General features: G+C 43.1%; 1 protein-coding gene across 2 annotated transcripts in view; it reads right to left on the reverse strand.

The window, feature by feature from the left end:
- The window catches only part of LOC144826531 (dual oxidase 1-like), a 1074750-nt gene that overhangs the window by 127681 nt on the left and 923417 nt on the right, over nt 1–23652 (reverse strand). For both annotated transcript variants that reach the window (XM_078684961.1, XM_078684960.1), the window contains one exon: nt 2196–2245. In XM_078684961.1, coding sequence (XP_078541087.1) covers nt 2196–2245 — 50 coding nt within the window. The remainder of the gene's footprint in view (nt 1–2195; nt 2246–23652) is intronic.

Below are 23652 nucleotides of genomic sequence, written 5' to 3' on the forward strand. Positions count from 1 at the left end.
GTGAGCCAATACATTAACTGGTCCGGGCAGGTGTGCCTAGCCCACGCCGTTTCACCAATCTACAATGCAGCCCAATATGGTAGCGCCTCTATGTGGTCACTGCACACGAGGAATTGTGCAATCTCCCATGCTCAACTGCCAATATATACACAGGATGTCAAGGCATCCCATGCTCGGCTGTCTCGGTTACACTCCTGTTTGTGTTCCAACAGGGGACACGCACTCAAGTCATAGTTCAATTCATCTATGGTTTGATGGATAGGCAGACTTCCATGGGACACTCGAATGTGCATGTTTGGCAGTGAAACCAGGGCTGGACGCAGGTGATGTAGGCAATGCGGAAGCTGAGCCGGTAACCTGCCAGTGGCAATGCGCCCAGTAAATGCAGCATGCGTGCACAGTAGTGCTCCATGTGACGGGGGTTGTGCATGTGCCTGGTACGGCCTACCATTGCCTTGGTGCGTCTCATGGAACCCGCACTCTTCTGTGCTGCGGCAGTTGTGTGGAGAAAATGCCACGGCTCTGAGCAATGGTTCGTATGTATGTGCAATGTTGGGCAGCATGGGTTGCTGTTTTCGTGTGAGTCAAGGCCATCCCATGCAGGGGTACCTCCAGCAGGGGCTTCTGTGTGTGGGGTGTGGATGAGGCGGATAGTTTTTTTGCGCTATGCCTGATGTTGAAGTAGTCCACATCTGCCATGGCATCTAAGGGTGTTCCAGGCACAAAGTGCAGGTGTCCTCCCGCCGTCTGCATTGGGACAATAGAGCTTTCATCCCAGAGGTTTGTCGGACTACTACTTGCAGTTTCGGAATGAGATGTGGCTTTGTGGCTGCGATTGGGACACGGCCTCAGGCTCATGGTGTATGGATGGCCTTACACACACACGTTGGCATGTGGTGCCAGGTGCCCTGTAAAGCCTTGTGCAGCTTGTGCAGTCTCACTCTGTCTCTCTCCCTTGCTCTCTCCCTCTCTTTCCTTTATTGGGCACATGGCCCACCTTCTTCTGTTGTATTTCGTCTTCCAGGCTGTGTCCTACAGATTGTCCAGAGTGGACCTGCTAGGACTCATCCGAATGGCTGTTTATTTTTTTGTTTGTATTGTGTTTTGTGTTGGTGATTGCATTGCTGTATGACTGGTTCTCCATTTCTGACCACGCATGCATGTTGATTGTCCTGCTCGTGTGACCTCAGGTGACATATTTGTTTTGTGATTCGTGGTGTTGGTGTGCAGTTTCTTGATCCAGGTTTGGGGGATGGACCCGGGGGGGGATGCTATGGGCATGGTTGTGGTGTAGGTGGGTGTTGTCGCCCTCTTGGGTGTCTGTGCTGCATAGTCAGTTGCTCCATAGCATCTGTTTGCCTTCAGGTGTGGCTGTGGGCTGTGCTCCCTTTCGTGGTGCAGACTCTGGTCCGTCTTTGCACCAGGTCAGAGCAGATGTAAATTTCCTGCTGCTAACGCGGCTCATTGCATGTTTTGTGTTTTTTTCGCGGTTCTATCTGGTCATTGTCAATGTTGAGGTGTGGTGTTGTCACAGATTTTATCACTGGAACACCTGCTCTGCATCTCATTGGCGACATTTGGGGGGGGGCCTCTGTGGTGATGTTTTTTGCTGCTGCTTTCGCGGGAAAACTGGTGCTGTGGGCTGTTAGCACTTGCTTGTGAATGGGTTGGGGGTAAATTTATGATGGCTTTGGCTCCGTAAATGTGCAGTTAATTCTGTGATAGCTCCTTGTGAATATGCCCCTGAGTAGCATAGATTGAATACGGATGCTTGATTTGTGGAAGGAGCTTCCAGGCGCTAGTGAAGGTCTGAGTTTATATCTAAGAAACATTACAATGTGAAATTTTGCACGTTGCCTATTTGTAAAGTAGAAAGTATATATTTATTGTAACAAAACTTACATCTCCTCACATTACTATTAAATAAACTTCAAAACCTAAAATGACATCATCAAACAAAGCGATATTCTATAATTACTTTTTTTAGTGATTGGTAGAGATGCAAGGCTGGGTGATAAATGACCTTGAGTCTGGCTTACCAATTTACAGCAACCACAAATTGAAAAATATTATACAATTTTGCATCCTCACATGTGAGCATACTGGTATCTCTATGCACCTAAAACGTCAGGAACCTCGCTGCACATTAGCATGACATTTCTCTTGGTACCCTTGGGGAAATCATATGGACCTACCTGGTACCGTCTGAAAGAACCACCACTGGAACCTCTGGGGTAACTCGGACCTAATCAAAAACACAATGGACACATTTATTTATAAGCAAAACATTTATGAATAATTATAGATTGGTGTAAACATGAATAAAGGGAATGTTTTTTCAAGGCTTGTTTATGATAGCACTCAGAACCTTAGGTAAAATTCCCCCCTTTATTTAGTTACCCATCTACAATGTTATGATATTTTATCCGCAGAATCCTCTTGTGAAGATCCGTAGCACAGGGAGAGAGGAGTCATGGGAGAGCTGTGCACAGCATGTCCCCACATCACCCAGGCCTGCGCCCTGTGTGGTACCTACAATATAAGTGCACTAGGTGTCCTGCCATCTAGCTCAACCACATTCTCGAAATCTCAACTCTGCTCCTCCCAAGGGAAAAGATACTTTCTCATACCATCCTCCGCACTACCCCATTCCACAAATGTTAAAAAAATAGAATAACTGGATTTGTGTCTGCCAATTCTACGATAGTCGTTATTATCCTTTGTTCCCCACCTAAATAATAGACATTACAACACATTGTTTCCTTCCACCTTACCACTACCCTTATCATAACCCTGTCTGAATAGTTAACTGCCTTCTTCTGTGCCCCCCACCCTTTCCATCTCCCACTTGAAGTGGTCACTGTTGGGAATTCCTGGTTAGAGAGTGGCTGACAGAGTAGGAGACCGCTGGTGGTGCCACACTCTTATCTTCCTCAGGCCTCTGGACACTCGCGAGAGGTAAAATGCAGAAGAGACGGCAACTCATCTTCCACCATTCAATTGCTTACCTCTCTTTAATTTAGATTACTTGTAAAGCACAGCCTCTTGCAGATAATATCTGACATTGAAAATCGGTAGTGGTCATGTTCAAATATAATGGGTAACGGCAGTGAGTTTCACAAAGAGGGTCCCAGGAATGGGAGAGATCGTACCAACCCAATTACAGAGTTTAAATTTCAGACCAGAAAAGGTTAGGCTGGAGGAGGATTTCAAATCAAGAAAGAGAATATATTTCTTTCAATTTTCAGAAAGAAATCTGGTGGGGTACCATGAAAAACGTTAAGCATCAGGCAAACGACATTGATTGCAAACGTTTTTTTAAATTAAATATAAGCCTAACTGACACATCCTGAAGCTTTTGAAGATGATCAAATGCCTTAGGCAAACCAAGATAAGCAGAGTTGCCACGGTCTATCATAAACTGGATGAAAACATTGGCAACTAGCAGGCTATGAGGAAATGAAAGAAAACAGAAAATCTTATGAATTTGTTAAAACTGATCGAAACAATGTTTTGCTCCTGCAGAAATCTGGGATTCAACTGAGAGGTTGGAGTACAGGATGACACATATATCATGAGTGGAAGCGACTGCATCTGGGGAAGGTGTCAAGAGAAAGGTGCCATGAAAATAGTCCCATCTATTGATATAGTCAAAAAATAGGAAGGACTTCAGTTTTACTATAATTTAACATCGAAATATTTAATTTCATCCATCTCTTCTGTGGCTTCCAATATAATGTGTGAAATTAGTAAGCTGGAATGTCTTTGGCACAGAAGTATGACCTAATATTGAAGGTCCAGAACAAATGGACTAATAGACTCAGAAAGAGGATGAACAGGAGTGAATAAAGTATAGACCCCCCGGGAAGAGCCACCCATGGGAGATGTTTAGGCTGAGAATAAAAATTTCCAAGAAAAACTGATTGTCAACACGTTGAGGGGAAGGAAGTGATCCAGGCTAGTATCTTTCCCTTAAAACCAAACACAGTGAGTTCCCGAAGTTAGGTAATGTTGCAGCAGAGAGGTCCAATATAATAGGTTTAACTCCAATTCAGTGCTGCAACCCAGTCTAAATCTTGCTTGCGGTCATGTAGACATTAATTCTCTTCAATGAGATTTTGAAGTTGTGAAGTGACTGTTTTCTGTATAGGTTTTAAAATGTACATCAATAGAGCTCTGCAAGGTCAAGGGAAGTTTTTTTTTTTAAGAGTTGACATTAGCATGTTTGGAATATCAGGAAAATACCAGCTTAAACTTATGACTTAGTCACTGCGTTCAATTGTGATATTCCTGAAGAAACTAATGTTTACATCTGTTTCTTAAGGCCAGGGCACAAGTTGGGGGTACACGCGGGTGGACAGCGTCCACCCAGTATGTTCAGGTTGGGTATTTTTTGAATCATAAAAAATTTGAATTCTAGCTAGCTCATACAATAATGACAGGTATTTGCGGGAGGTGTATGAACGGAGGATACATATGCCTAGATGTTTTGAAACAGTTGAGACTTGATTTAACTCAGTAATGGACATGTTTAGAGTTGAGATATTACGTTTTTCTTATATGACTATTTAGGAAACCGGCTGATAGTACTGAAACCGCACAAAGATTGATGATTATATACTGATATTAGTGACTGAAAGCACCTGGTCTGGTGCGTGTGGTTTGGCGGTTATGTTTTAACTAGTAAAATATAGAATGTTTATTAACTATACAAAATGTTTGATAAGATCATGAAAATTAATAGGTCCATAATTACATGATGTATATTTGCATGTTGTCATAGGTTTTATATTGTTCATCATATCAGATGAAGGCAGTCCATGATAGAGGCAGTCCAAACCTGTTGTGCTGAATTGATATAGCAGTTTGCAGTGACTTTTTTTGTGACATATCGTTTTGGTGAAATGTGTGGTGTACAGGGTTCTCTATCTTGTTTACTTTGGGATTATTTAGTGGTAGTTTGAATTTTTGTCACATCAAGTTGGATCTGTTGAGTGGTGACTTATATGATATGATTCTCTTTTCTTTTCCTTTATGTTTGGAAGGGATTCTCTCTCCGATTGGGCGTCTTTGCAATAGTGTTTTTCCTGTAGACATCCTGAAGTGTTTCTGCCTTTCACTTCAGCGGTTGTAAGTACTCTGACTTTGTTTTAGGTTGTTTGTGGAGCACTGGGTGTTCCATACTTTTCAATTCTTTTTTGGTGGAGGTTAGGTTAAACACAAAGATTTATATGTGCGTCATATAGGATAACTTAGCCGTACATTTGTTTGTTCTAGCCCTGATGAATTCTTTAGCTATCACCATTAGACGAAACACGTGTTGGCAAGAAATGTGGCTGTTGGTTGTATTATTGAAGAACTGAAGTGTGTTTTTGAGATTCAAAAAGTCTTCCGAAGATACGAGTTACAGAATAAAGATCAAGAACAAACCCTTGAAAATAACTATTGCATGGACTTATGCTTCGGATTTTATATTTTGTGCTCAGGAAATTGAATTTGTGTTCAGATTATGAGGGTGTGTAGGATTGCACACACTAAATTGACAACGTGGGGTGGTCATTGTTTTAATTTCCTTTGAAGCAGTTTCAAATGGATTTATATTTCAGATTACATAGTCACAATACTGTGTGCACCTTATACCCCACTGCCCTCCACTAACGTGTATTGTTTTATGTGTAGCCTACAAACGTGTGAATCTTCTGCCTAAATCCGGAGGGTTTGCATGTGTACTCGAAATGAGCTTCAATGTACTCATGATAGACATGGTAAACATATATGTGAGGGCTTAAGATCTGATGTCACTTATGATGCCACTTCCTGTGATGTCACACGCTGTGATGTCATGCATGCTGATTAACTAGGTTAGTCCCCCCACTTCTTCTTTTAGAACACGTCCCCTGCTTAAGACGCTATTAGGAGACATCTGTATGTTCTCTCAAGAGCCGAGCAAAATGAGGAAAAGACTGGGGAAGTAAGTGTTTCCCTATGACAGAGCAGAGAAAAAGCTTCTGCTTTATTACTGCAGTTCTGATACTTATGCTCCAAATGACAGATACACACTATCTTGTCCTGATGTAGAAGTAAACCAGAGGCGACCTAATCCTCCAGTCTGCCATGAGCTTTGAAATCACCATGAAACTGAAACCATTCTCTCAGAGTGAATCCCAGTCAAACAAAAGATAGTATGCAATTCTACCTTCACCGGGGCTCCCTGTACCGATGGTGTCACATTATTAATAGGAAGTCAGTGGGATTCAGAGGGTTTATGAAGTTTGCCAGTAGTTTTGGCTGCCTCTGTTGCCTTGGGTGTAGATTGAGCAATGGTAGTAGCATATCACTGTTCCTGGTTTGTCTGAGAAAGTGGGAGGCAAATGGTATGATCAGGAAGGACCCACCTAATAAAATAAGTTCAGAAGGGTAAGACGATTTTGAAATTACATTTGTAATCAAACATATGTGCAATGCCTATTTTAAGAGCTACCAGTATGGTAGGGATTAGAGTTAGACACCGCATTTGTTGTAATCACTGTAATTCAAAAGGAAAATATGACTCCGCACAGCATGACAAATATGCTGAATGCACGGTTTGCGTATTAAGGCTGACTGCTGACATCTTATATACACAAAGTGGACTCGCACAACTGAGGATTCTTTAATGAAACCAGCGGTTAAACCTCGTGGTGCCGGTCTCTAATCCATTTCACGTTGGTTTATATAAACACACGATATTGAAAATTAAGCATCAATGAATTCTTACAAGGGTCCATGTAAGACTCTCCAGATAGTTTGCCATTTGGGAAACTAGTGTTTATATAAAGATAAAACAATTACACATGATTTCCAAATAGAAAATAGAAAAATATATAAAGTATAAAATCAAATGTATAGCAGATCACATGTGGCTCATATAAAATCCACAAATACCTCTTTGTCCATTTGATATTAGAGAATAACCGGCCAACCACAGGCAGAGGCCACGGCCTCCGCCACCTTGGGGGAACATCCAACGTATTCAAAGATCCTCTTGAAGTAGGTAGGGATCTCAGTGCTATCACAGCAGGCAAAATGGTAGTGGCTCCCTTCACAGCACTGAAACTTTGCTGAGTGGGGGCCATGTTTAAAGTGCCCACTCTGGAAATGTTTTTGTTTAGTGATAACAAACTTCTAAACCAGGTGTTTGTTTTTTCTAAACTAAAATATCATGGCTGTGATGCATTTGGAGTTTTCTGTCTGCACAAGGGGACTTTCTTCATTTTCTGAGCCCATGTTCACCATGCATCACATGGCAGACAAGGGCAGGAAAGATGGTTGAAGTTAGTCCATCCTTCAATAGATTGAGTAGGCTGCCATTGAGACATGGTCACCCACTAACCGATGGGCTGCCAGAGGTTTACAGTGGTGAAGCTAGCAGAGGCTTCATCAATATAAACCTGGTGCTTTACCCGACTCTAAATAGAGCAGATGAACAGGAAGTTTGGCAGGGCTGGACACTGCCAGTTAACGACTGCGCTCCCCTTCCACTAAACTCTAAATAAGTCTGTAAGTGTTAAAGAAGTACTGTGTTTAGTATGAGGCTTGAGACAGAAATGTGTTGATGAAATTTGATCATTTTACCAGCAATGTAGCAATTCAGGAAAGTTTGTTATACACACATGATTGTACTGGGGTATATGATGAAGTACCACATTGCATGTTGTTATGTTTGCTTTATTTACTATTGTTACCATTCACTTCACCAATTAATCTGTGTCACAGCATTTTAGATTTGGATTGACTTTATTAATTTTTTAATAAAAATAAATCTTACAATTTGTAGTCATTCATTTGTTATATTAAGTGCCAACTTTGATGATTTATCTAATTACATTTGTCTCATTTGAAGCAGGACAATAATCTATCAGTGTGATTCCAGGGTGGCCTGTACAATTTACACATATGTGTTTATGATCAGATTAGATACCAGGGTGATGTTGAAGGAATGCTTGCTAGAGGGATAAACCTATCACCATGACACCAAACGACACCGTGAACATTAAAATGACATACCAGATTTATCTTTCAAATATATGGCATTATGGATTCAGAAGAATATGACCCTGTGGGAATATGCTTATCAATTTGTGTGCAAGAAATCAAATTTAACTTTATTTTGATGTAGAGTGTCAAAACAATATTAACTTAAGTAGTCTACTTTTATGTTTCCCTTAACTAAATCATCTCTGCAGGTGGACCCATGGATTTCTTTCTTTGACTCTGGCCTCCTTCCAGTAACATGTCTTGGGTCAATCTCCTAGAATTTCCAATGGAGGTCTTTCTTGCATTCACACATGTATTTGTTAGTATGTATTTAATGGGAACCTGGCTATGAAGCAACAGAGCACTCAACATGATATGGTTGGTTGAGAGACAATCAACAAGATTATATACATGAAATGGGAATTTCACAAAGACATTTAAAAAAATTTAAGCACAGGGATATTACTTCATTTGCCCAGGTCACACCATGTTGAGCCAAGCTCTGAGGCTGGATTCTAAACTGGCTCTCAGGTTTCAAAATCAGATGTATGCTGTTGAGAAGCAGAAGCAAAAGCAGCTACGTCCGTAGAATCACTATATCTGTACCAGAAATTATTTCACCGAAAAGCTCCTCTGACTACTACAACCAGCAACCAAAAGCTTCTAACGATCAACAGTATCACGTTAGTTCATGCAGTTTGGCTATCAGCGGACCTTCCAGATAAGTTCTTGGTGCTGTCATTAGATGCTGAGAAGGCCTTTAATATGATAGAATGGCACTACCTGTTTGCTGCGCTCCGGAAATGTGGCCTTGGTGATGACTTCATCTCCAGAGTGAGATGGCTTTATGACTCTCCCTAGGCACAGGCCAATTGTGGGGGCTTTCTTTACCCATCAGGGTTTCTCACTCTCCTCCTGGCAGTTTCATTTATTCATTCAACAAACTTTATTTCGGTCATTGGAGGCCATAAAAAGTAGAAAATACAAATACATGTATAGCTAAATTAGAGCATATATAAATAGCCACAATGCATTTTGGTTTATCCAATGTCATTACAACAGTTAAGAATAAGAATGATTAAAACCACATAAAAGATATTAAAATGTTAAAAAGCTAAAAAAAATCATAGTGCAAGGAGAGATATTTATGGGTGCTGGGGTGTGTTTAGCAGAACCCTACGCCTGTGCCACATTAATTAAGGAATCGGGAAACAGCAAAAACTATGGGGGGAGTTGTGTATCAGATTTTAGAATTATATACATCTCCAAACACTGCCTGCAGCCCAGATTTCTGCATAGTGGTAGGAGCCAATGCGGTCTGGCGGATTTATAGCCAGGGCAAAAAAAAAAGAACATAAATGTCGGACTCGTCAGGGCTATTGTAAGTTGGACATACAATGGTGGGATCTTTTGACCATTTGTTCGTAAATGCATGAACCGGGAGGGTCCCTGTTCTAAACTGGATTTACAGCTTCCTTGCCGTGGAAGACTGTATTTCATCCAGGAAAGGCTCAAAGAGATACTGGGCATTAATATTAAAGTATTCAGCCGTTAGGTGCCCAAATTTGGTGTTCCCCTGTAGATCAGCTAATTTGAGCGATCTATAGGGTTTTACTAGTTCAAGTCATAGTATTGTCGGGGACACTTCCTCAGGATAGCTCCATAGGTTTGGCATGCCTAATCTGGCGCATACTTCTTTTATGTATTTGAACCATGGCAATTTTCCTACCCCCAGGAGTCCCAAAACCCCCTTGAGTTCCATTTGATAGACTGCTAGTTCAAGAGTATCCACATTCTACGCCAAAAAGTCAGTAGTCTGAGTCCAATTTCCTCTGCCATGGGTTTGGTTCCTAAAGGGGATAAGAGGGGTGTTTGGCGGTAGGCCTAAGAGCTTTCTCATGAATTGATTCTCTATTTTGGCCAGTTGTGGCCCGTGAAGGGAGTTCCGTGGAGAATCACTGACAGAATATCGACTCACAGAATATCGACCTACAGAAACATCAACACTGGAATATCGAAGGCAAGTATATCAACATCCTATCTACAACAAGGTAAGTACAAAAATATCGAAATCAAAATATCGATGTTAAAAATATCGTAATTAAAAATATTGTTTTTTTTCTGTTAAAAATAAATGTGTAAAATAAAGTAAATAATACTAATAAATAAAATAAACATAGTTAAAAAAAATAATGTTTAAAACTAATAAGTAATACATATATAATAATAAAATATTAATTAAACATATACATAAAATAAATAATATATACTTACTTAAAAATAACTTGTAATAATTATTTGAATTACTTATAAATTATTTACAAATATTATAAAGTACAAATACACTTACACACATAAAATATAACATAAATAAAAAGTAAACAATTATTTTAATAAATGAAAAAAATTAAATATACTTTCAAATATTAAAAAATATTTAAATACTACATTATCTAAAATAATACAAAAAATATTAAATAGATGAATAAATAAAACTACTATTTAAAGTACAAAAAAAACCTACAGTAATGAAAACATTGGATAGCGTAGAACGTAAAATTACTATTCCCACTCCAGAAAATGCAACAGTAGGGGAAGCGTTGAATAGTGTATGGATAAAAATTACTATTCCCACTCCAGAGAGTGCAACAGTATAGAAAGCATTAGATAGCATAGGGGGAAAAATTACTATTCCCATTCCAAAGAGTAAAACAGTAGGGAAAGCGTTGGACAGCGGGAAGGTAAAAATTACTATTCCCACTCCAGAGAGTGCAACAGTAGGGAAAGCCTTGGATAGCATAGGGGGAAAAATTACTATTCCAACTCCAGTGAGTGCAACAGTAGGGAAAGCTTTGGATAGCGTAGGGGTAAAAATTACTATTCCCACTCCAGAGAGTGCAACAGCAGGGAAAGCGTTTGATAGCGTAGGTTTAAAAATTACTATTCCCGCTCCAGAGAGTGCAACAGTAGAGAAAGCATTGGATAGGGGGTGGGTAAAAATTACTATTCCCACTCCAGTGAGTGCAACAGTAGGGAAAGCGTTGGATAGAGTAGGGGTAAAAATTACTATTCCCATTCCAAAGAGTGCAATAGTAGGGAAAGCGTTGGATAGCGGGAAGGTAAAAATGACTATTCCCACTACAGAGATTGCAACAGTAGGGAAAGTGTTGGAGAGCGTAGGGGTAAAAATTACTATTCACACTCCAGTGAGTACAACAGTAGGGATAGCAGGTGGGTAAAAATTACTATTCCAACTCCAGAGTGTGAAACAGTAGGGAAAGCGTTGGATAGCGTAGGGGTAAAAATTACTATTCCTACTCCAAAGAGTGCAACAGTAGGGAAAGCGTTGGATAGCGGGAACGTAAAAATTACTATTCCCACTCCAGAGAGTGCAACAGTAGGGAAAGCGTTGGATAGTGTAGGGGTAAAAATTGCTATTCCCACTCCAGTGACTGCAACAGTAGGGAAAGCGTTGGATAGCGGGTGGGTAAAAATTACTATTGCCACTCCAGCGAGTGAAACAGTAGGGAAACCGTTGGATAGTGTAGGGCTAAAAATTACTATTCCCACTCCAAAGAGTGCAACAGTATGGAAAGCGTTGGATAGCGGGAACGTAAAAATTACTATTCCCACTCCAGAGAGTGCAACAGTAGGGAAAGCGTTGGATAGTGTAGGGGTAAAAATTACTATTCCCACTCCAGAGAGTGCAACAGTAGGGAAAGCCTTGGATAGCATAGGGGGGGGAATTACTATTCCCACTCCAGTGAGTGCAACAGTAGGGAACGCTTTGGATAGCGTAGGGGTAAAAATTACTATTCCCACTCCAGTAAGTGCAACAGTAGGGAAAGGGTTGGATTGCGGGTGGGTAAAAATTACTATTCCCACTCCAGTGAGTGAAACAGTAGGGAAAACGTTGGATAGCGTAGGGATCCAAATTACTATTCCCACTCCAGAGAGTGTAACAGTAGGGAAAGCTTTGGATAGCAGAAAGGTAAAAATTACTATTCCCACTCCAGTGAGGGAAATAGTAGGGAAAGAGTTGGATAGCGGGTGGGTAAAAATTGGTATTCCAACTCCAGAGAGTGAAACAGTAGGGAAAACATTGGACAGCGTAGGGATAAAAATTACTATTCCCACTCCAGAGAGTGTAACAGTAGGGAAAGCTTTGGATAGCATAGAAATTAAATATAACATACTTATAAATAATGTTTGTATTTAAAATAATTAATAATTTAAATGTTAAATAACTCTTAATCTGTGGAGGCTGCATGGTATCCTGGGTGGTGCATCGAGTATACACGAGCCGGCGGTCCTGTTGTCATTGGATGCGACCATGGCCTTCGATAGGGTTCAGTGGCCCTATCTATTCGCAGTCCTGGTAAAGATGGGCATTGGCCACGAGTTCATAGGTTGGGTCCGCCTCTTGTATACGGGCCCCCTTGCTAGGGTTGTGGTAAATAACCATAAATCCGCCGATTTCTCCTTGAATAGGGGCACGGGTCAGGGGTGTCCTCTGTCCCCACTATTGTTTGCATTGGCACTTGAGCCCCTGGCGGCATGGGTCCGTTGGGACTGATCGATCAAAGGGCTTCGTTGGACGCCGGAGTGGGAAGATAAGATCTCCCTATACACAGACGATATCCTGCTTTATCTTACTACTCCCAGGGAATCCTTGATTAGTTTCTCGGATGTTCTGGCCATATTTGTGAGGTACTCTGGCTATGCCATTAATTGAATGAAATCAGTGCTTATTGTTCTCAGAGGAGATCCCCCGGTCATCCCAGGCTCCTTCCCGGTGCGAGTTGAGTTGGTGGGATTCCGCTACTTGGGCATATATGTGACAATGGACCTGAAGTTGAGACATGATAAGAATCTGGGTCCTCCTTTGGCTAGATTACGTAGGGATGTGGTAAGGCGGAAATCGTTACCGTTCTCCTTGCTGGGCAGAGCGGTGATAGCCCTCCCCCGCTTCTTATATGCGCTCCAAAACACAATGGACCCGGTGCCCTCTTCATATTTAGCAGAAATAGAGTCCCACCAGCATCAGCTCCTTTGGGAAGGCAGAGCACGCATAACTTTCTCCAAGCTTACTCTTCCCTGGTATGACGGAGGGATCTGATTACCGGACCTCCGGAAATACTACTGGGCTTCTCAGCTAGCGGCGATAAATCATGCTGTCTACGGGTCTCCTCTTGACCCGGATATGCGATGGAACACGGTCAGATGCCGGGGGGGAGATTATACTAAGGCTCTATACACTAGGAGCAGCCGGTTTCCCCTTGTAGGGCCATCGGCACACGCAGTCCATGTGTGGCATGCTGCTACTCGATTCCTCAGATGGGAAGGGAGATTTATTCTGGCGACTCCGTTGTGGAGCTCAGAGAGATTGGGCAGCCTGTGGAAAACGAAGGGTTTTGACAGACGGGACCTCATCGGGATCTCACAGATTAAGGATATCTGGGGGAAGGATGAGATCCTTACATTTGACGCCCTGGGAGCTAAATACCATCTGCGGGAGAGTGAGCGCTACCGCTACATCCAGATCCGACACGCCCTACTGGCCAATGTCCCCAGGGGCACCGTGCTTCCAGAGGCCTCCCCATTGGAAGACCGGATTTTGGACGGCCATGTCCCGGAAAAAACTATTTCATTAGTATACAAGAAGCTAATTAACCATATGGGAGATCCGTTGGTGGCGAGGACTGGATGGAGGCAGTTTCCTCCCCTAAATTAGTGGCCATTCAGATGAGGCTTAGGTTGGTACAATTGAAGATTCTCCATCGGTCGTACACCACGGGACCTCGGCTGGTGCGGATGGGATTGGCCGAGAGTGGGGGGTGTAGGAGAGGATGAGGAGAGACAGGAACATTCATGCACATCTTGTGGCACTGTGTGGGAGTGCAGGACTACTGGGTCAAAGTCCATGCAAAGATCCGAGTGGTCATGGGAGTGGGGTTGGTGTTGGTGTTGGAGACCCAGCACTGCATTCTAAATGTCTGGGAACCTACTGACCTGACCAAACATGGGAAACAACGGGTGACCCTGGCGTGCATGATTGACAAGCGTAACATTGCTCAGTTGTGGGGTGCCAGCCAGGTGCCACAGATTGGGAAATGGATGGAGGACTTAGGCTCGTGCAAGTTCAGTGAGAGGTCAGTCTACATAGCAAGGGGGTGTCCCAGGAAGTGGGGAAAGGTCTGGGGATCTTGGAATGGCTATACGGGGGACATATGTACTCCTCCGGAAGTTGGTGAAATGTCAGTAGCGCTGTATTCCACGTGATACCTGAATGATATCCTAAAAGAACTACTTTGTGATATGTATTACATATTTGTCTACTGTGAAAATAACACGTCACCTGATGCTTTTATTTTGTTTTGTTTTGTAAATAAAAAGATTTTTAAATGTTTTTTCAAACAACATCATTTACAAATACCCATTATTAATTATTACAAATATAATTACAATTGAATAATTAATTTACAATAAATTAACAATAAATAACAATGCATATTAATTAATTAATATCAGTTACCAAATAATAAATATTGAACAATAAAATATTTTTCAAAACAAAAAACATATTTATTATTAAAAATTGATTCGCAATTAAAAAACTTTAAACAATAAAATTATTTTTTGTTCCAAAAAACACTTTTTATAAAACATTAATTAGCAATTATTAAAACATATTTTCTAATAAAAAGAATTTCTTAACAATTAAAAAAATGAGTTACCAATTAAAAAAATGAATTACCAATTACAAACATTAATTACCAATTATAAACATTAATTACCAATTAAGAAATGAATTACCAATTACAAACATAAATTACCAATTTAAAAAATATCTTAACAATTAAAATAATTAATTGCCAATTAATAATTATTCAAAAATGAATTAATCAGCAATACCAATAAATTAACATAAACCATTACTTAATTATAATTAAAATACTTCCCACCCAATTCCCCTATAAGCCCACTACCCACTACAAAACTTAAATGCAAAAATGAATTAAAATTCATTTGTAATTCCTAAAAAATAATAATTAATTTAATATATTTAAATTACTTACCACCCTATTCCCCTATAAACCCACAACCTGCTCCAGTACTGAAACATAAAATTGATTTAAAAATAACATTATTAATATATAAAAATAGTACACATATAATTTAAAACAAGTAAAATACTTAACAAAAAACATATAACACATACATATTAAATACATAATGAAATACATAACAATAATACAAATATCGATATTAGTAACATCGAAATTAGTAACATCGATATATTTGATATCAGTATTACTCACTTCGATATTACTTACATCGTTATAAAAAAATTCGATATTACTTACCTTAGGTTCGATATTCTGTCCAACGATATTCTTGACCTCGATATTCTTTACCTTCGATATTTCAGACTCGATATTTCTGTAGGTAAATATTACAAACTCGATATTTAGACTCTGTACCTTCCGTGGGGCGGAAAGTTGGGGTGGGAGGTAGTAAACACCAGAATATGGATGATTGCAGGTAAGTAAACAATTAAATGAATAAAACTAATTTAGTTGCACGTCTTGCATTGCAAAATGCGATGCAGGGCGCACTACGAAATTAGTTTTATTCATTTAATTGTTTTCTTACCTGCAATCATCCATATTCCGGTGTTTACTACCCCCCGCCCCGCCTTTCCGCCCCATGGAACTCCCTCCACGGGCCGCAACTGATTTTGGCCAGTCCGCCAGAGGAACGGTAACTCCATAGTTCCACCCCATACATTACAGCACTCCTTACCTGTACTTTATATATCTCAGCCACCGGGCCTGGCGGTTTGTATAGGGAGTTCCTAAAGGTTTTAGTGATTCCCCCCACCATCTGCGCTAGCCTCAAGCCTGCCTTGTCTAGATGTGGGCCTTATTCGAAGGTTTCAGAGAACGTGACACCAAGGTAATCAATGACAGTCACTCTCTCTAACAGGGTGCCGTTTAAGGAGGGGTTTGGGCAAGATATTTTGGATGGGTTAAAGACCATACATTTGGTCTTTGTTGTGTTAATCTCCAGCCCCTGATTTTTACAAAATAAAGCAAAACTGTCCAGAATCCTTTGTATGTCCATAGGGGACTTAGATAACAACAAGGTGTCATCCACAAACATCATTATTGGCACCTTGCCAAGCACCAGTTTTGGGATGTCATTGTCCACTACTTCATTTAATTGGGCCACCAGAGCATTAATGAAAAGATAAAACAGGGTAGGGGGCAGCACACAACCCCTGCCTTACTCCTCTTTTAACTGGGAAGCGGGGGGTCAATTCCCCAGATTTTCCACACCCGACTAGAGCAAAATTACCTGTGTGCAATTGCATAATCAATGACAACAAGTAGGGCTGGATAACCAGCAGTTCAAGAACCTCCCGCAGTTTGGCATGTGAAGAGCTGATCAATAGTGGAGACATTCATCCGAAAACCAGCCTGATACACACTCAGAATTTCACGCTCTTCCATCCAAGAGTGGAGAAGCTTGAAGAGAATCCTAGCAAATAATTTCTGAGTGACTTCTTTTAGGCTGATCAGCCTGTAGTTGATGGGCAAGAGGGGAGAACCTTTCTTGAAAGCTGGGAAGATTTCAGCCCCTAACCAGGTTTCCGGGATCTTCATGCCAATCAAGATGCTATTAAATATTGCCCAGAGATAGGGTCCCCAGATGTTAGGTTCTTCCCCAAATAAGTCCCCCAGGATCTTGTCTCATCCATGGGCCTTTCCTAGGGGAAGCTTCCTGGTTACGTTTGAAACTTCTGTTAGAGTAAACCATTGGGGATCTTCATGGAAGTTCCATAAAGTTGCTAAAGATGCTTCATCTTTGGGTTCTGTGGCTTCCTCAGTGAAGGACAGGACTGTGGCTGCAGCAATATTTGGCTCTAACGCTAAGTGCTCTACACTGCTATCTGTGCTCACTAGTGACCAAAACGCTTTATGTCCATATTGGAAAGTGCTGTCTTGATGGCATACCATCTTTCATGCTCCCAGTTCTTCTTGGCTAGCTTGATACTATCTTGATACAGTGCCCTGCTTGATTTAATTAAGGGTCTATCCTTATGTTTGATAGCATCTATGAGGGCACCCTTTGCCTTGTGACAAGAGTTATTAAACCAAGCTTGCGTGGCACCCTTGTTCGCTTTAGATTGTGTCAGAGGGTTAAAAATATTAGTCAAGCTAGTTGACGGTTCTACATGCAGAGCCTCTAGTCTGCTAATGGTTTGTGGAGTGTTAAGTGACGTAGCAGCCAACTCCATTTCCATTAAAGGCGAGATGATTAGAGAATATAATGCGGCTGCCTTGTCTGGTGACTGCTTGAGTGTTTCCCCTCTGATTTTCCTTCTATTGTTGGTAAGTGTTAGGTTGGTGCCTACAGGAGTACCAATGGCCATGGGATTATAGAGTTATGGAGGCTCCAGCTCCACTATCAGGGCATTATGATCACTGTCATGGTAGCGAAGTAAACAACCCACTGCTAAATGCTCGTCTCCACTAGGACATAATCCAGCAGAGAGGTTTGTCCTGTTCTATTAAAGGATAGCTTCCCTGGCTAGTCAGACTTGGTACGGCCGCTGCAAGCCCTCAGGGAGTGGGTACCAGTTGCTGCATTTATCTGGAGTACCGGGGGAGTCCAGGCCTTTACCGGTGGAATTTGAGGAGCAGGGATTAGCCAAAGACTGTCCTCATCACTAGAGGGAGCATCAGTGGGGGGCGGGGAGGAAGGGGCTCAAATTGACAATTAAATTCTCCCCCTATAATCAGCCTTGCATTCAGGGGAGCTGAGTCAATAAAAGTGTTAAGTAAGTCTATGGTCGGGGATTCCTGAGTGATGCTTACAGGATGGAAATAGATGTTGATGAAGGCTAATTATATCCTGGAGGGAAAAGTGAGTACAATACACTGGATCTCGTTGGATGAGGTGTTCAACTGCTCAACAGTTCAATCCAAGTGGGTAGCGACCCAAGTGCATAAGCCCCCGAGGGTCTACTTCTTCCCCCTGAGGTCGCCAGCACATTGAAGGCTATATAGCCTCCCCTTACGATATCCTCTCTTGCCCATGTCTCCTGGAACATACACAAATCATGGGTGCCTACAAGTTGTCCCCAGTCTGGGCAGTGCAGTTTGCTTTTTATTCCAGCGATGTTCCATGATAGAATCCTTAACTTATGGCCAGGAATATGGTTGCCACCATGTGCATTATGACTGTTATTACTAGGGCTGCAGATGACATCTAGCTGGGCCATGGGGATTACATTAACAACTTCCATTGGAGGGGCACTTCTAGATAGGCTAGGAGTTAAATGGTCCGAAGAAGTTGGAGGTGAGTTGTTAAACATGTGTACACCTACCCCGTCATAATGTAACACTCCCCATTGAGATGAGAGCTGTTGGTCCCCTGGTTCATCTCCATTGCTACTGAGGATATACTGTGTCTGCTGCCCACTAGTATTCACTCCTGATTGCCTCTTGGCCCCTGAAATATCAATACTAGAGTTATGGCCACCTTGCAGCACGAGTCAAGCCACCTCATCTAGAACCCCATATCAGTTTGCCACTGGGATGTTATAGAGGGGTCTAAGGGGTTGACATGCTATTAGATAGGGTTGGAACCTGTTTGTTGGGGCCCTGTATATTGGAGTCCAGGGTAGGGTGTAATTGTTAAAATAAAAAGAATCCAGAGTATAAGCTCGAACCGCTGTGCATGGGGACTGGCAAACTGGCCTGCTAAAGTTTGTACAGTCAGTGGATTGCTAAAGCTGAAAACTATGCAGTCTCCTTGTATTGATTTTGGATTTTTGCCCACCCATCCCACTCTTCAAACCCTATCTTAGGTGAACTGCTTGTGCCTGGTTAGCCAAAAAAGTCACTTTTTCCTTAGGTCTAGTTGTGTTTCTTTCTGGCCATTGTTGATCTCAGGAACCTGTGTTAATATAATAACAAAAGGGAGTGAGACTGGGGGTCGGTTTATAGTTGGTAGTGCTGGTACTATGTCCTCTGCCTCTACTGGATTCAGCCTTTCCCTGCCTTCCCTAAGCTCTATACGGATGGGCCCTCTTCTTTGTTAGTCCTCCCTAGAGGGGGCAGAGTGATTACTTCCTTTTGCATTAATAGGGCTCCTAGGGCCAGTTGTTGTCCTGGGATCATAGGATGGATGGATACCAGGCTTTTCAGTATGTGAAGAGGTATTATCAACTGGCATAGTACTAAGAGCTTCTGCCCTTCCAGGACTCCTTTGGACAGCGGGGGGTGCAACCCTTGTAGGACCATGCTTGCTAGGGCTGGATTGGGCTATACTATCTGTCTGGGAGCTCCATCTTTCCTCTTCTCTAGAACAGAGATAGTATTTCCAGGGAAATTGCCTTTGCAGCTCAACCCAGTCAGTTGTCCTGTGCCTATGTGGTTTAGTAGGAGCACAAGCTCTTCCTTTACAATAGCTCTCATCTGGGTCTCCAACTCCACTATCAGGTTCCTCGCCCAAGAAGGACAGTCAGAAGCTGTTTGAGGGTTACTGAGAGGTTCAATCATACTACCATCACTAACTAATTCAGGTACAATGTTTGTAAATTCTGGTTTTTTCCTTCTCTTGGTTCCTACCCTATTTCCTGCTTTACGTTTAATATTCTTAGAAGTACTAGTGGTGGAGCCACCTCTACGAGTTACTGGCTTCACTGGGAGTTTTTGTGGGGATGGTGATGATGACTCATTTATTCCAGACAGGGGTTATGTTGGTCTCAGTGGGGAATCAGGAATTATTGTATGAGATATGGGTGACTCAGTCCCCTGTCTGAATATGTCTGGGGTTAGAGACAGGCGCCCCTTCGTCAGTTCTATTTTCGTTGACACCACCCCTATAGCCCTCTGGAGCATCCTGTCTATTGAGGTTTGGGGCAAAGGGGCCAGGAAAGGCACCTGGGGAATTTTTTTTATTACTGCACAAATGCACTTACGCATATTCAAATCAAAGAAGGGTCACCTCCAATGTGAACCTAAGAGGAGAAGAGCAGACTGCAGCACAAGACAAGAATTGCAATTTAGAGAGGAGAATACATAAAACACAAACTGTAGGCCAAGTAACCATTTACATTAAAATTATAAAAAGGGGGATGTTAAGGGGTCAATAAGTACATGTAGAAAGAGTCTCAGCTGATGACCAACATAATACGAGGCACGAATAAGTTCCACAGATTGTTCTTGTGGGCCGCTGGGCTACAAATTCCCTGTGTCCGCCACCAAATCCAAGTAGTATGTAAGGGGAGCGTACTATCGCTTCTGCCAAATGATCTGGGTGTGCCGGAAAAAACAGCTGGATTAAGAGTCTCAAAGAAGTCTTACCGGTATAGATGCAACGTTAATTCAATAGCCAATGGGGGTGGCCCTGCTCCGCTTTTGCCTGGCAATGACGGGCAAGGACGGGCCAGCCCATGGCCCGGGTGCTGCCCGCCGCGTCCCGCATTGCTTTAAGCGCAGTGCTGGTGCCTCCCTCTCATTGGCGGCTGCAGGAGAAGATGGCAGGGTAAGTGCAGGCTTGCAGGAATGCGGGCAGCGGCGGGGACAGCATTCCCTGGGACTTCAGTCCCTCCGGCGATTTTACAGGTGCCCCCAAGGTCGTCCCCAGCACAAATGGCTCTGCAGCCGCGTCCTGCGCAGCGGGAGGTGAGGCAGCACATTAAGCGCAGTGCTGGTGCCTCCCACTCGTTGGCGGCAGCAGGAGAAGATGGCAGGTGTACCCTGGGACTTGTGGTCCCACCAGGGTGAGTGCGGGCTTGCAGGAATGCGGGCAGCGGCGGGGGCAGTGTTCCCTGAGACTTCAGTCCCTCTGGCAATTTTACAGGTGCCCCCAAGGTCATCCCCAGCACAAATGGCTGCAGCAGCGTCCCGCGCCATGAGAGGTGAGGTAGCGCTTTAAGTGCGATGCTGGTGCCTCCCCCTCGTTGGCGGTGGCAGGAGAAGATGGCAGGTGCACCCTGGGACTTGTGTTCCCACCAGGGTGAGTGTGTGCTTGCAGGAATGCACAAATGGCTCTGCAGCAGCATCCCCTGGCTATTTCTCCTTGCGATGGTGCTTGTGCCAATCAGATTGGATCATATGTATTCCCACATCGGCAGGTCCCTCAATTTATATGCAAGTTACATCTTACTCACCTTTTCGGCCTTAACCTCCTCCAACCTCGTGGTGCTGGAGACCATTGATACTTTTGCAGCAATATCTGGCTACAAGGTGAACTGGGGAAACAGCAAGGCCTTTCCTCTGTCACAGATCACCACATGCGCTGCCATCGCCGGTTACCCATTCCTGTTGAAGAATGCCCACCTTAGTTAACTGGGCATTTTAGTTAACAGTGGCCTGGAGCACATGCTTGGAAATAACCTGGACCCACTTATGGATCGAATGTAATTGAATTTTGTGAAATGGTCCTACCTGAATCTCTCACTCTAAGGACGGACTTAAGTGAGGAAAATGGTTACTCTTCTGCGATTTACGTACATGTTCGGACATGCTTCCCCAATTAATACCCTCCTGACCCTCCATCAGATAGTTAAGTCCATGAAGACCTTCATCTGAGGTTCAGCGAGACCTCATCTGGCAATTTGCAAGCTTATCACTCATTGTTCAGCAGGGGAACTGTGCCTGTCTTATGTGGAGCATTACTGTCTAGCCCTACATTTGGAACAAATGGTGAACATACACTCTTGGGTCCAAGACCACCTGTTATGGGTCAAAATTGTACACAGACTCCAGGAGGCCTCGTTGAAGCTACAGGCCCTCTATCTTCCTGGCCCCACCACACCCGGGTCCTCCAACCACATGCAGAAAGTCATGTACGCCACCTTGTTGGGAACCCAAAAAATCTTTTCAGTGAACGCACATCTCCATGACAAAGCTTCCCTTTGGAACAATACTGCTATGCGCATAAGGGGCCATGCTTGATTGGGGCTGCTGACACAGAGCTGGGATCCTGACTCTTACACACCTGATCTCTGGTGGTGAACTCAAGCCCTTTGAGATGCAATGAAACTAATGTGGCCTGTTGAATACTCAACAGAGGCACTGTACACAACTACTTCACTGCCTTCTGAGCAACCTGTGTCCCCAACCCTGGATCATCCCTTGTTCCCCAGTTCTCTCTTACCTTAATACTTGGGGTTAGTTTAAAGGTGTGATGTCTGGATTCTATAATCTCCTGATTCACCACCTGAACTCTCAGCCACAATTGGCTAGCCCCAGGATGACCTGGAAGTCTCGCCTGCAAGTAGAATATGATGGATTGTGCAGAACGTTTGGAGGACCTTGAACAGGGGTTCTGGGAGGCAAGGGTGAAGCTTGCCTTGCTTAGTCTTTTTAAGATCCTTCAGTTCTGCCACTGGACATCGGCACAGCTTACGTTTGCAGGTTTGCTCCATCACTCTGCCTGCTTGTGGTGTGATGACGCGCCCTGTGATATTGTTCATATCTTACTGGACTGTTCTTCGATTTGCCCCTTTTGTACAGCAATGGGGTCTGCACTCCTGGAATCTATGGATTTATCCTCGCCACTTCTGGACCCCCTAATTCTCCTGCATGACTTATCTGAATTTTCTGAGCTGACGTGCCATGCCAGTTGTTTGCTTGCCATTGCTCTGATAGCTGCCAAGAGCTCTATTCTGAACCACTGGTGTTCTCCACAATTACCATTGCATGAGGAATAGCTTGCAGAGATGTACAAAACTGCATCCTACAAAACGGTAATTTACAGTTTAATGGACAAAGCAGATATTTTTCTTCTAATATGGTCCCCCTTTCTGTAGGACGCCCCCCTAATTTGCGTTGAATCTTGATTCTTCCTCATCACTATCATTGCACTCCATTCCACTTTTTTTCTTCCCTGTATTACTATACTTGGGATTTGCTAGACTGGCCTACTCGTACTTGTAGTTTCATCTTCCCTTTCTTCTTTTCTTTTTGCCATTCTTCCCGTCTTTCCTCTTTCTTTAGCTTATTTTCTCACCCCTCGCTTTCTTTTCTTATATATTAGGATTATTTGTTATTGGTGCATGTATCGCAATCAATATTTGTATCTCAATATCAGTCCATATGTCCCTGTATTCGCTGTTATTATTCAGTACTTAGGGGCCTATTAGGATGGCGGATGGACCTGCGTCCGCCCACCACCCCAGAGGAGGAGGGACCGTCCGCAGGGGCAGCGGCGGTCCCTCCGTGCCAATTAGGATGTGACCGCCACCCTTGCGGTCACATCCTGTATTCTTAACATTGCGGCGGGTGCTGCTTGAAGCAGCACACGCCGCAATGTTAAAAAAATGCATGTTTACCTTTGCATGCACAAAGCTGCAGACACCGCGTGGTGCTTGTCGCTTCGTGCACGCAAAGGCAGGGGGGTACCATAGGTACCCCCGATGTGCACCCCCCACCGCCCTTCACCCCTGGGGGCCCGCAACGGGCCCCCGAAGACAACACCGTATGCCTTTCCACGGCGGAAATGCCGCCGTGGAAAGGCATATGACCGCAGCCATCCTAATATGGCTGGCGGTGTCTGATAGATACCGCCAGCCATGTTAGTGCTTTTCCGCCTGGGTCGGAAGGCGACCGCGGC

The sequence above is a fragment of the Lissotriton helveticus genome, chromosome 3_2, assembly GCF_964261635.1.
Source record: "Lissotriton helveticus chromosome 3_2, aLisHel1.1, whole genome shotgun sequence".
Classification (NCBI taxonomy): domain Eukaryota; kingdom Metazoa; phylum Chordata; class Amphibia; order Caudata; family Salamandridae; genus Lissotriton; species Lissotriton helveticus.